Below are 13,552 nucleotides of genomic sequence, written 5' to 3'. Positions count from 1 at the left end.
TGGAAGTAGCATTTGACTGTTAAAGCTGGTTGAGGTGGAGCTTCTTTTTGTGAAATAGTGAATAATTCGATTTCTTTAAATTTGAGAAGATCTTTAAGAAATCACCTATTAAGTTAAAAGGGAAATGCTCATGCTTAATTACAGTACTTGAGTAGATGTACTTAGTTACATTCCACCATTGATCTAGTCTAAAAGTGAAAAACAAAACAGTCCAGGCAAGATGTGAGACAGAAAGAGACACAAAGCAGAAAGAAGATAGATGCAGAGAGAAGTGTATCAGAATATGGATCTGTGTACCTGGTTATGAAACAGGTCCCAGAGTCTGTGTATGAGGCTGGTGAGGAAGTGTGTGTTACCAAGCAGCACACTGACAAACCTGGAGGCCCAAAGACTTTGTCTGGAGAAACGAAAAAGTATTTTGAGTTGCACACCACAAACAGAGAAGCCATCTCATAACACTATTATTTTATTCTTAGGGTTTTTATTAATTATTTAATAGTTATATTTATTGATTATATATTGATTTTATATTTTTATTTGCATGCTTGTTAACTATGTTTTGTTTTTGTCTTGGTTTTGTTTTGTTTGTTTTTCTTGTTTTTTTCTTCATTGTATTATGTTGTTGGTTGATTTAAAAAAAAATTATAATAATAAAAAAAATATGTTTGTGTACAGTATCTACTGATAGCGAAAAAATCCATACAGCATAGTATCTCGATATTTTGGTTGGCATTATTATATCGATTCATGGCCGCAAGTATTGATATTTAGCGTTCCAATGGCCAGTGGCCCATCAGTATTTTTGCCGGGGGTTTTTTTTCGGAGGCCGTAGCAGCCTCACTTTACTTTACTCACTTTAAGGAATATACTGGAGATACTGGTATCATATGAAACAATAAGATCTAAGGAATCTATAGGCGCCATGTGCGTCAGGATATGATGTCGGGAAGTTGTCAAAATAATGCTGCAAAGTTTTTTCTTTTAAGCTAATTTAATTTTGTGGACAAAAATGCAGTTAAACAGTTAAATCACAATATATTGTATCGCAATACTCACCATATCCCAAAATGCTTAAAATCACAATAATATCATATCGTGACTCAAGTATCGGGATAAAATCGTATCGTGGGGGCTCTGGGGATTCCCACCTCTAGTATCTACAACTAAATACTACCAAATATATATTCCTGAGATTTTATTCCCCAATTTTCAAAACTCTGGCAATAATCAAATTACTTGTGGATTATTTGTAAACTTTTTTTTAAAAAGGTGTAGTACTGACTTATTAGGAGGGTTTGCTCTGGAAGTGTCTAACATGCACTGGCAGAAGTTTCTCAGGATCAGGCTGATGGCCTGAGAATGTGACAGAGAGAATTACATATAATTACTAACATGCATACAGAACATGGATACAGCAGAACTGGCATGAATACAAAGAAGACAATGAATTCTATGAGTGCATACTTTGACATGGAGCTCAGGGGACAGAGGGATGTTTATGTGAACTTCGATGACTGTCTGCTCAATCAGCTCATCCTGACGGCCAGGGAAGACGACACTCAGAGTGTGTGAGATCCTGGACAGCTGCGCCGACATCTCTGAGGAGACACGAGCAGCATGACAGGTATGGAAATGATGCTTTCAAAGAGACTGTGCACACAGTGTAGTACTGGTGCATCTCAATACATTAGAATATGATGGAAAAGTCTATTTCCAGTAGTTCAAGTCAAATAGCCCCAACCAAGTATTGAGTCATATAGATGGACATACTTTTCAGAGGTCAACATTTCCATTCCATTTTTTAGACACTGCATTCTAGGTCTTCATTAAATATAAGCCATAATCATTATAATTAGAAGAAATTAAATAAATTAAGACATGAAATGTTTCATTCTGTGTGTAATGGATCCATATAATGCGTTATTTCCACTTTTTGAATTGAATTACTGACATAAATAAACTTTTCTATGATAATCTCATTTATTGAGATGCACCTGTAAGTATTCCTGAGGTAAGAGATGTGCTACATAACTGAACAGACTGTGGATGGATGGATGGATGGATGGATGGATGGATGGATGGATGGATGGATGGATGGATGGATGGATGGATGGATGGATGGATGGATGGATGGATGGATGGATGGATGGATGGATGGATGGATGGATGGATGGATGGATGGATGGATGGATGGATGGATGGATGGATGGATGGATGGATGGATAGATAGATAGATAGATAGATAGATAGATAGATAGATAGATAGATAGATAGATAGATAGATAGATAGATAGATAGATAGATAGATAGATAGATAGATAGATAGATAGATAGATAGATAGATAGATAGATAGATAGATAGATAGATAGATAGATGGATGGATGGATGGATGGATGGATGGATGGATGGATGGATGGATGGATGGATGGATGGATGGATGGATGGATGGATGGATGGATAGATGGATAGATAGATAGAGGCTTATATTAAAATATAACTAATTTTGTTGCTTTGCATCTTCTTCTGGGTGCGTGTGTGCATGTGTGCGGGTGTGTGTGTCTGTGTGTGTTTGTGTCTGTGTGTGCGTGTGTGTGTGTGTGTGTGTGTGTGTGTGTGCGTATGTCCGTGTGCGTGTGTCTGTGTGTGTGCATGTGTGTGTCTGTCTGTGTGTGTGTATCCTCATATATATCTGCATACCTCCATCATTTCCTTCAACAACCAGCTCTGTGAAGTCCTGCAGCTGAACCTTCAGGACCTCCAGAGGATCATCATTAGTGTCCAAACACACTGCACTCACTGAAAACACAACACAGTGAAAATCAGTCATTTGTTTCGCAATTTTGTCATCCAATGTTAAATCTATCTTTGTCATGATGAGAAAAGAGAAACCACTGGGTGATTAAAAAGTTTCCACTCTCACTGCAGCCACACATACAGTACTGTTAGTGAGCCGTGTCACTATAAAATAGAATGTTTTGTATTTGTTGTTTTTCTAGTTACATCATTAGATTAAATCGATTTATGTACTTGAAAAAGAAACCACATACAAAAAAAAAAGAAGAAAGGTTATCTAAGCGTTTAAACCATATGACCTACCATCCTGCTGCCTCTGTTTCTGGCAGGACTCCACATAAGATGAATACTGTGCTGCAGGGATCTTATCTGCCCTGAACACAGACAAACAAGAGTCAGAGCAGTGAAAATATACCAAATAATCATAGAAAAACCTTATTGCTAAAGTATAACATCAACAATCTAGTGATTATCCTTAATCACAGAGACGCAGGTCACAGGTGACCTACATCACCATGAATCTTCCTTAGTTTGTTATTTAAACTAAAACAATATAATGTTGCATTACAAGTTTTAGATATGCCAATGAGGTGTGAACTCATTAAATATGCACTAATTTGCATATATACCAGTGCATGAAAACACAATGTATATTCAGGACCGAAATCTGAACATTGGATGAAGCAAGTTTCAAAGTAATTTTTTTATGTTGTTGATAAATTAGATTCAAAGTTTTCAGAATATCAGAAAATACTGTCAAAAACACAATTTCTGTCATGTTTTTAGGAACTAAATATTCTATAACTCAGGGTATGAATGTTATATGGACAAACCCCTCTGTATAAACCTTCAGAATATAGTTAGGGCTAAAACTGGTGAGTTTGGAGTCTGTAAGTGGAGCTGAAGTTGAGATTTATGAAAAAAACTGCCTTTAAAGGTTTTTATACACTCTTAATGAAAATGACTATTTGAAGACAAAATATTGAATTTGACTCATAGCAACAAGAATATAGAACATGTAAAACTCATAATATTTTGCAGGAGAGTGGGAGCTTTCTAACGATGCCTGTGATGATGAGCTTCAGACTGCGCTGCAAAAGAACACTCACTATTAGTGAATTTGAGAGAAATCTACAAAATATTAGTGTTGTAGTCAAGACCGCACAAACCGAGAGTACAGAGACCGAGACAAGACCAAGACATTTTTTTTATTTAAGTTTGCATTTAAATAAATACGACAACAAAAACTATCCTTGCGCTATTGTTTTCAGAGCAGCACAATGATTTGAAGTTATCAGCTGTTTTTGAGAGGGTACTTTTTCACTCTTAGGAAGGAAGGAATGGACAAAAAGCCTATCAGCGGTGGTCTTGACCGGTCTCGTTAAGAAAAACTGAGTCCGCCCAGTCCGAGACCGAGACAAGACCAAGAACCTCTTGAGACTGGTCTCGAGACCAAGACCAATCTCGAGTACTACAACACAACAAAATATACATCTAAAAGTTTGTTTCAGATGTTATTTTTTCCGCTATTGTGAAAGTAGAAAATATTGACCAGTGCATGAAAAAACAATGTTTCTGCCTGTAGTGTCTCATCCTAACAGGCCCACAATCAAAGAAGTGTGAATAGCTATGCTAAATTTTCCCATTTTCCCAAATCATATTTGTCAGACATAAATGACTGGATAAAATTATATAAAATAAAATCTAAAACACTGTTGTAAGGAAACAAGAAGAGCTCAAAGCTTCTGAAAATAACTCACTTTTTTAGAGCTTCTATGAAACTCATCCGAGCATCAGCTTTGACAGGAAGCTGAAATTAAAGACAAGTAAAGTTGAATTTAATTTGTGCCAAATTAATGATAAAACATGTGACAACTGAGAACATGTAGATCCAACAAAGAGTAACATGAAGGTGAAGCAGCTCACCATCCTGGGTTTCAGCAGAGCAGGGAGGAATCGTGTCAGGAAATATGGCCGCCGGAAAATACTGTGAGGACAGAAGTGTCAATAAACTGTTGGACCTTTACACTCTGCAATTTACTTCAGGAATGTGCTGCAGGTGATTGTGTGACTGAATACCTGGCCTCCATGACTGTGGCTGAGATTCTTCCTGTGCTCTCAAACAGAGACACTGCCTTCTCCACATCCTGGACCGCCTGGCACTGGGGCTGCAGACAAACAGCACACAGATCATTCTGCTATATACTATTGAGATGAAAATATAATAAAATAAATAGCTGTAAAATATTCTACAGTAGTTTTGATAACTGTTTGGTTCTTAATGTCTGGTCGGATAAAATTTTGATCATTTTAGTGAGGCAAAGCTCTTTCTTAGATTACATTAAATATTAAAGACAATGAAACACAAAGCTTTTAGCAAACATTTTTATATTCCTTAATGTATTTATTATTTTAGAACTGCAACGAAAACTCAGGAATAGTATCAGAACCAGTATTGAAACTAGGGCTGGGCAATAATTCAATAATTTATCATCTTTCATTTGCATCATATGATTAAAAACAAATATTGAGATATTGTGATATAAAAATTACATTTTCTAATTTGATAATAGCAAATAACCTGTGTGTCCTGGGCGATATGACAATACATATAACCTAAACCATAACTAAATGCTTATCGAATATCATTTCTATAATGTTTGTATCGCAATATTAAAAACCAGTGGCCAAATTGCTTTACAATAAAGTTTACATAATTTAGTTTGCGCTTCACAATCTGATCCTTGCAGGTGCGAGCAAAACTGAAGGGAACCATAGCTGTGCTGTTTTGCTAACGCTGAGTATAGACCGTTCAAAATAGGCTTTAGTTATTTCATATCAACAATATATTGAACTGTATAACCAGAAAACATGCTATAATGTCATATACACTGTCGCCCAATAAAGTTGGAATAAAATATTTTTTTTACCTCTTTCCATGAAATGATTGTGACAATGTGATTTATTCTTGACAGATAAAGTGTATATCTTCTCAAAAATGTATTAATAATTCTCTTCTAAACATTTCACAGTGAAAATAAAACCACAATAAAGAGATTGTGTCTGAAAACAACATTATTTCAACTTTATGGACGACCGTATATATCGTATCTGGGTAGAAATTTTTTGGCCATATCGCCCAGCCCTAATTGAAAAACTGGTAAAATATGGTTTACATTTGATTTTTACATATCCAATCTGCAAAATAGTAGACTGTAGGGTTGTGAACGATAAACCGATGGGACCGGGGTATTCGGTTTAACAAGTCAGACATCAGCCATGAATTCCTTGGTTAGTCGGTTGGATCGGGTATCGCCAGACTTGAATCGGTTGGCGGCTTGACACACTTACAGTTAGCGTCAGCGTCTCTAAAAACAGCGCAAGAATTGAAGCTGCTCGCGAAGCGGTTCTCGCACAGCTCCATGGGTCTCTCCGGTCTCTCCCAATTCTCCTATTTTGCATCCCCGCTTCCCTCACTTGCGCCATTCGCTTGCGTCACTTGCAAAACGTTTTAAGAGACATGAGACGTCCTTCCCTCCGAAGCATCATGTGAAGCGACATCTGTTTCTAATGACGGCGGCAGCGGATCACAGTTGGACCAGCTGTCAGTCACTTTAACAGCTTTAGACATGCACTAATAATAATAAAGTGTTTTCTCTGTTTGATAAACAGCTGCACATGAATAAAAACCTGCATTCTGTATTTATATGTGAACTGTGTCCTGCTCACGGACACGGGAATGCCTTTATATTATATTATTTATTAATTAGCCTATTATCCTGATGATAAATTCATTATTTAATTTCCCAGAACATGATCGTATCCGCTTAACACCGGCCAATGTTTTATTAGGTTAGTTGATAAAGGGAAAATGTAAATGATGTCACTCAGATCAAATCTGCACTCAGGAATGATCGGCCTCACGTGGGACTGAATAAAAATGACAAAAAAGTTTCTAGAACGATCTTTCTTTTAATTTATTACAAATGTAGAAAGGTGTTTGTGGTCTTTTTGTTGTTCAGACCCACAATAAAACAGATTTTTACACACTCCATGGCGAATCAGAAGATAAATAAAATATAAAACTTGTGAGTGACACACTATCAAATATCTACAACAAATATTAACCGTAGAATCAAATCAAATCATATCATTCTTACACTGTATTGATTCAAATCAAATCGGTTTGTAAAAAAAGTATATTGTTTTTTAATTGTATCGTGAGCTGAGTATCTAGATGCGAATCGAATTGTTTATCACAGAGAGATGTGCAACCCTTGGAGACTGGTAGTTGATTCATATAATTTACTGTAGCAATAACCACTGGTGGTAGTACGTTTCTACTTGTCAAATGTTACCTCAAACACAATGCATGAATGTTTGTTTTGATGATCTTTGCCACTTTCTTAAGCTCAGTAAATTAAAAAAATAATAATATATTTGAATAAATTATTAAAGTGAGGGCATTCTGTGACACATCTCATCATCTCTCAGAACAGTTCAACAGGCAGAATTACACAGACAAACCACTGGGTGTCACTGTTACCTGCAATGACGCTCCACCAGCACCAGAAACATCCTCATATAAACCCATGTCCTCCACTGACTCCTGCGTGCGTAACACACATGGACACACAGAGACACACACAAACACACACACACACACACACACACACAATCATGAATACAACTAGACATCGCAAATCCATGGGGAAGACTGTGTCGAGTAGATTCTATTGGATGATAAAATGAATCTCTCCCAAGAACATCTAACATAGTACAATCATTATAATACGGTTTTATTGTTAACATTTTTAAATAATGCAGTGATGATAAGACCCCCCCTCCCCCTCCCCCCTGCTCTTACCTTGAGGTCAGCCAGCCTGGTCTTGGCCAGAGAGACGTACTCCATGAGGAGGCTGCGGTGTTTCACAGGTACATACGGAGGCTGCAGAATGTGAACCTTCCAGGTGAAAATGAAAGTGAGGTGCTGAAAATCACAGTTTGGTGTTTTCTTATAGCTTACACTGTAACTGTATCCTTCAGCCACTGCATTGCTTTTCTATTCTAGCACAGACTGCAGACCCGTGGTGGGAGAAGAAGTACTGTGAGCTTTACTTAGTGACAGTATATACAAACATCAAAAAATATTCCATTACATGTAAAAGTCCTGCAACATAGTTAAAATACAGAAGTATCACTAGCTAGATCAACCTACTTAAATCATTGAAGTAAAAGTTGTCATTACACAGCAAGACACCGCCTTTGACTGATACATCATTTTATAATTAGATTGCAGTGGTGGAAAAATTATTCAGATCCCTTACTTACTTACTTACTAAGTAAAATAACTAATACCACACTGCAGAATTAATCCACTACAAGTAAAAGTCCTGCATTCAAAACGTACTTACATTATTTGTATTGCCCATTAACGGTTCATTTAATATAAAAGGCACAACATGTCTGGTGAAATTAGGATATCAATAATGTTTCAGGGTTAGAGGAATGCAGAATGTCACCTTGAGGTACTGTGGGGGCTCAAAGGGCACCAAGTCAGACAGGAACTTCAGCAGAAACACCAGAGATTTCTTACTGGCTGCATGGTAGCCACTGCCTCCACCGAAAGACATCTGAAAAGGCAGCAAACAATAAGACAACTGGTAAAAAAACAATAAACATCAAGGTGCATTAAGAAATATTAAGCTCTCTGGACTGGATTTGTGACAAACTGGAACAACAGACAATCCAATGATCCTGTAAACTGTTGCATCATTATCAACAATCCTGTTAATCCACACAATCCACCTTTGTTAAAAAAATCTGCAAAATGTTACAAATATTGTACATTTCAATAAACTATTTTTAGTGAATGAAAAATAAATCATCTAATTTAAAAGTCAAATTAGAAATAAAAATTAACGACATCTAGTGGCAGCTAGAGGTGTGAATCACCAGACGCCCCACGATACGATTTTATCCTGATACTTAAGTCACGATACGATATTGTCACGATTTAAGCATTTTGCAATATGGTGAGTATTGCAATACAATATATTGTGATTTAACTGTTTAACTGCATTTTGTGTCCACAAAATTAAATTAAATCAACAATGGTTTCGTCAAATAAGATTAAATTCTCAGTCTATTCATCTCACATCAGTCTTTTTATTTCTCCACAATGAGAGTCAAACCCACAGACTGACCAACAAAGTATTCAGTCAAACTGAACTGAGCTGATATCAAACATGTATGGACAACAACAACTGCAGCATTTTCTCAAACTTTCCTCAACTTTAAGCTTCACTGCTCTGAATTTTTTTAATGAAACATGAAAAAGCCTAACTTTGCAGCATGATTTCGACAACTTCCCAACACAATATCCTAACATGGTGCCTATAGATTCCTTAGATCTATTTTCATATAATACCAGTATCTCCAGTATATTCCTAAAAGTTAGCCTGCTACAGTTCTGGAAAATACAGTCGACAACCCCGTCAGAAACACTAATTATTGATACTTGGCGGCCATGAATCGATATAATATTGCCACGCGAAATATTGTGATACTATGCTGTAATGATTTTTTTCCCCCACCTCTAGTGGCAGCCATTGCTACTCACCTCAAATGTATATGAAGCAGAGTGTTATTTCCACAATTACACAGTATTTGTTTTAATATCCTGACTCTCAGAGGCGTTTTCATCCTGACTAGAATTGAATTCTTCAACACAGGGTACATAGTGATTTCACACCAAAATACCCACTCATGGCACTGAAAAAAATGTAAAGTGCTAAACCAGAAACACAAATCCAACCACATCAATAACCTAACAACTGGTGTTGAAAAACCAATATGAAACCTTGAACCAGTTGCTGTAGGAAGGGAAGATGCTGGGTCCCTCAAGCGCTCCCTGCCGCACCAACAGGAAGGCGGTTATCATGTTCTCCAGGTCGTAGCTTTCAAACGCAGAGCTCAGCAGTCTGGACAGCAACTCTGGTGGAGGCAGAGAAACAGAGTGGAGATACACTGTCATTTTTGGATCTGATTTCTATGTATTTGTGTTGTGTCAAAAGAAACCCCCTTATTGTTAATAAACCTAGGACAGCTGCCCATCCTCTGAATGATATATTGGTTTCCTGGTGTAGGAAATATAACTTTTGTTGAAAATGATAATTGCTAAATACGTTACTCATCTATGAGGCAAACTGGGTACCTAAGTTAATTTTCAATATGATTTTTATGCTATGGTTTCATTTAGAAACAAAACACCATTTGCATGAATAACACAATAATATAATAAAAAAAACAATTACAAACAGTAAACAGGGGCTGCTCCTGTCTGTTCACCTGTCAGGCTGGGCTGGGCGCAGGGGTTGTACACCAGCAGAGTGGAGAGGAAGCACAGGACGTGTTTCCAGTTGACCTCGTGGGTTTCCAGAACCTGCTGGAGGTGACACAGCAGCTGCTCCACACTGAAGACCACAGCCAGCTTTAACAGAAACACAGCAGCAGCAGACGAGTTAGTTAGCTTTATTACAATAGACTCTGCTCACCACAGACGTCTTAAAATACGATTTTTAGCTCTATACGAAAGTTCTAATCTAAAGAACACAGGGACTGATTGACAGATTGACAATGCTGTATTCTGTATCCTGAGGCGATTTGACTGTTTTCCACAGTTTAAAGTGCAGGGATGCCACTGACTGTGGAAACAGAAGAGGAGAAAAAAAAATAGCAAACACGATGCAGATATTAACACTCAGCTAACGGTCGTCTGTCAGTGAGAAACCCACAGATGGCTGAGAAATCCAAAGGCAGGATTTACAGACTGACAGCAGAGGATAGAAAACAGTTTATTGCACATACAGTCATGGAAAAAAATTGTCTTCAATATCTTGTTCATTTTAATGCCTGGTACAACTAAAGGTGCATTTGTTACGACAAATATAATGATAACAAATATAGCTCATAAGAGTTTCATTTAAGAGCTGATATCTAGACATTTCCCATGGTTTTCTTGATAATAACCAAAATCATTATCAAGAAAATCATGGAAAATGGCTAGATATCAGCCAATATTTCTTTCCATGACTGTACACCCTCTTACATGTAAAATGCAATTTTAACCTCAACAAACTTAATTATATGTAAAGGTTTATAGCCCGGGCCACAAGAAACATTTACCTTACGGAAAAGAGAGGTCAACAACCGGCTGGCTTTTGGAAAGGTCCACTCATTCTGCATCGTGATGGCATCTGACACTGCGGATATGTGGGTTTAGTTGTCACACTTTGCATTTTGACACACTTTTTTTTATCGTTATGAGAGCAACATGCAATGTACACCAGGATAATAGTTTTCCCAAATTTGAAATTTCTTTTGCCAGAGTAATATAGACATTATATTTAGTTTACACTCACCAGTCACTTTATTAGGTACACCTGTACAACTGTTCGTTAACGCAAATATCTAATCAGCCAATCACATGGCGCAGCTCAGCGGGCATCAGAATGGAGAAGAAAGGTGATTTAAGTGACTTTGAACGTGGCATGGTTGTTGGTCTGAGTATTTCACAAACTGCTGATCTAACAACCATTTCTAGGGTTTACAGAGAATGGTCAGAAAAAGAGAAAATATCAAGTGAGCCTTGATGCCTTGTTGATGCCAGAGGTCAGAGGAGAATGGTGAGACTGGTTTAACAGTAACTCAAATAACCACTTGTTACTACCAAGGTATGTAGAAGATCATCTCTGAACACACAACACGTCCAACCTTGAAGCAGAAGAGCACACCGCCACTTTATTAGGTACATCTTGCTAGCTAATAAAAGTGGCTGGTGAGTGATGGTACAAATATTATCAATCAAAAAGCATCAAAAATCATCTAGGTGTTAAAATTGTCTGTTTTTACCTGTGAGTCGAGGCTTGTAAGTGAGAGTCTGTGTGAGGGAATGTGTTAAAAACCGCTGAAGGGTTTCCATTGATGCTGAAACTCCACACAGTGAAGCATCAAATATCTGAATCCTGTTCAATACACAGAGCAGAGGAGTAAGAAATGGACAGCAAACAGCAAACATGTTCTCAATGCTAAGGTTATGGACCCACTGTTTGTTAAAATACATTGTCTTAAGTAAATGTGCAGTGTTCTATGACCGGCTTCTGATGTTTACATGGACAGCTTACTGCAGCAGATAGTCCACTGCCTGTGGCTCAGTACTCACTGAGCAGAGAGGCCAGTTACCGTTACACTGGTTTAAGCAAACAGTGTGTTCATAGGTACCAGGTGCTCTGTTCCAGGAATTCTACTGAGAACATGGCAGGAGAGAAAAATCATCCAGCCAGCTGCCGCCCAGATGGAATAAAGTGTTGAGAAAACATGTTGTGAAGCTGCCAGACGGTCAACAAGTCTGCACAGAAAATCTTGTAAATGTTTATTTGCTACAGTAGCAGATGATGCCGGGGTGTGCATGAGCTGCACAGCTAAAGACGGCAGAAACATGAAGTCCTGGTTTCTCTTGTGACATGAACTGACCAGCATGAATCTATTACTGTGGCTCATGTTGGAGCTGCAGCCTATATTTATCTTTTGATCTCAAGATCCCAAGAGTAGCCCATTAGTGGGTGACAAGTTGAATAACAGTGCATTCAGTGATCCTCATGAACTCATATATATTATATTATATTATATTATATTCTTTTTCTTCTGTTGTTATTAGCCATTTTTATCCTTTTTATAATTAGACTGTTATGGTTTTAACCTGTAGCACTTTGAGACTTCCCTTAAAATGTATTATTATTATTATTATTATTAAAATCAGAGAATAATGCATACTGTATCAGGTTGTGTTTAGTTTCTCACCAGTCGTTTATACATTAATCTAAAATTAATTTGTGTTGCTTTTGTTTGCGTTTGGTGATAAATCACCTTGATATCTTTGGGTTCTGTCAGAACTCTCAACACCCACACAGGATTTTTTTTTTAAAAGCCAGATACAAAAACTGCATTCTAAATACCCATTGTGCAATATAATTAATAAGTGCAGTGTAGTATTTTCAGTGGTCTTTTATTTATTTTTATATATATTTATGACATGTCCTTGTTGTAGCTCAGTGTTCTACCATATTTTTTAAATGTTTTACTCATGTTTGTTTTGTTGTTATGATTGCTTTAACAATGTACCTTAAGAAGTGGCACTCTAATTTTCGTTGTATAGTTGACTATATAAAAACAATAAAGGCCATTTGATTTGATTTGATTGTTAATGAGGAAATCATTTGCATTTTGACTTATTAAACTCTTTAGCTGTCAGCTGTATTATTAAACTACTGAGGCTATAAATCTTCCGGAATATGCTTACTCACTTCCAGTTTTTAGTTGAATGAGAGGACTGATCTCACTGTCATAAATGTCAGTTATACGTCAGTTAGATGTGTGATGATACGAATAAATGAAGCAGGACTATCTGATCTTGTTAAGGTTACTAAGACAAATAAAAAAACAGAGAACCATAGCTCAGCTCCAGCATGCTGCAGCGTCGGACTGTGTTCCACAATGTCCAGAAGCCCTGCAGAAAGACAGAAACAAACACAATGAAATGTTAAAAAGCAAGGCAAAAAAAGGAAAGTACTTAAACAATACTTGCGTTTTAACAGTTCAGGAAGGAAGTTAAGGAAGTAGAAGATAGCTTTCAGGATTCAGAGGTGTGAATCTAAGTGCTTTGCTAAATATTTTATCCACACAGGACGGGGTAAGTGG

At 37.1% G+C, this 13,552-nt stretch overlaps 1 protein-coding gene across 2 annotated transcripts in view; it reads right to left on the bottom strand.

Annotated features, from left to right (window-relative positions):
* LOC131973230 (Fanconi anemia group A protein) overlaps positions 1 to 13,552 on the bottom strand; it is a 38,777-nt gene that overhangs the window by 16,365 nt on the left and 8,860 nt on the right. For both annotated transcript variants that reach the window (XM_059335166.1, XM_059335167.1), the window contains exons 9-24: positions 13,304 to 13,361; positions 11,708 to 11,820; positions 10,982 to 11,058; positions 10,145 to 10,286; positions 9,657 to 9,790; positions 8,317 to 8,427; positions 7,662 to 7,757; positions 7,341 to 7,403; positions 4,874 to 4,962; positions 4,721 to 4,781; positions 4,555 to 4,604; positions 3,098 to 3,168; positions 2,699 to 2,797; positions 1,465 to 1,598; positions 1,283 to 1,353; positions 298 to 397 (exon numbers count right to left, since the gene is read on the bottom strand). In XM_059335166.1, the coding sequence (XP_059191149.1) occupies positions 298 to 397; positions 1,283 to 1,353; positions 1,465 to 1,598; positions 2,699 to 2,797; positions 3,098 to 3,168; positions 4,555 to 4,604; positions 4,721 to 4,781; positions 4,874 to 4,962; positions 7,341 to 7,403; positions 7,662 to 7,757; positions 8,317 to 8,427; positions 9,657 to 9,790; positions 10,145 to 10,286; positions 10,982 to 11,058; positions 11,708 to 11,820; positions 13,304 to 13,361 (1,469 nt within the window). The remainder of the gene's footprint in view (positions 1 to 297; positions 398 to 1,282; positions 1,354 to 1,464; positions 1,599 to 2,698; positions 2,798 to 3,097; positions 3,169 to 4,554; positions 4,605 to 4,720; positions 4,782 to 4,873; positions 4,963 to 7,340; positions 7,404 to 7,661; positions 7,758 to 8,316; positions 8,428 to 9,656; positions 9,791 to 10,144; positions 10,287 to 10,981; positions 11,059 to 11,707; positions 11,821 to 13,303; positions 13,362 to 13,552) is intronic.

This window comes from Centropristis striata, chromosome 6 (genome assembly GCF_030273125.1).
Source record: "Centropristis striata isolate RG_2023a ecotype Rhode Island chromosome 6, C.striata_1.0, whole genome shotgun sequence".
NCBI lineage: Eukaryota > Metazoa > Chordata > Actinopteri > Perciformes > Serranidae > Centropristis > Centropristis striata.
This window is presented reverse-complemented; position numbering and strand designations above follow the sequence as displayed.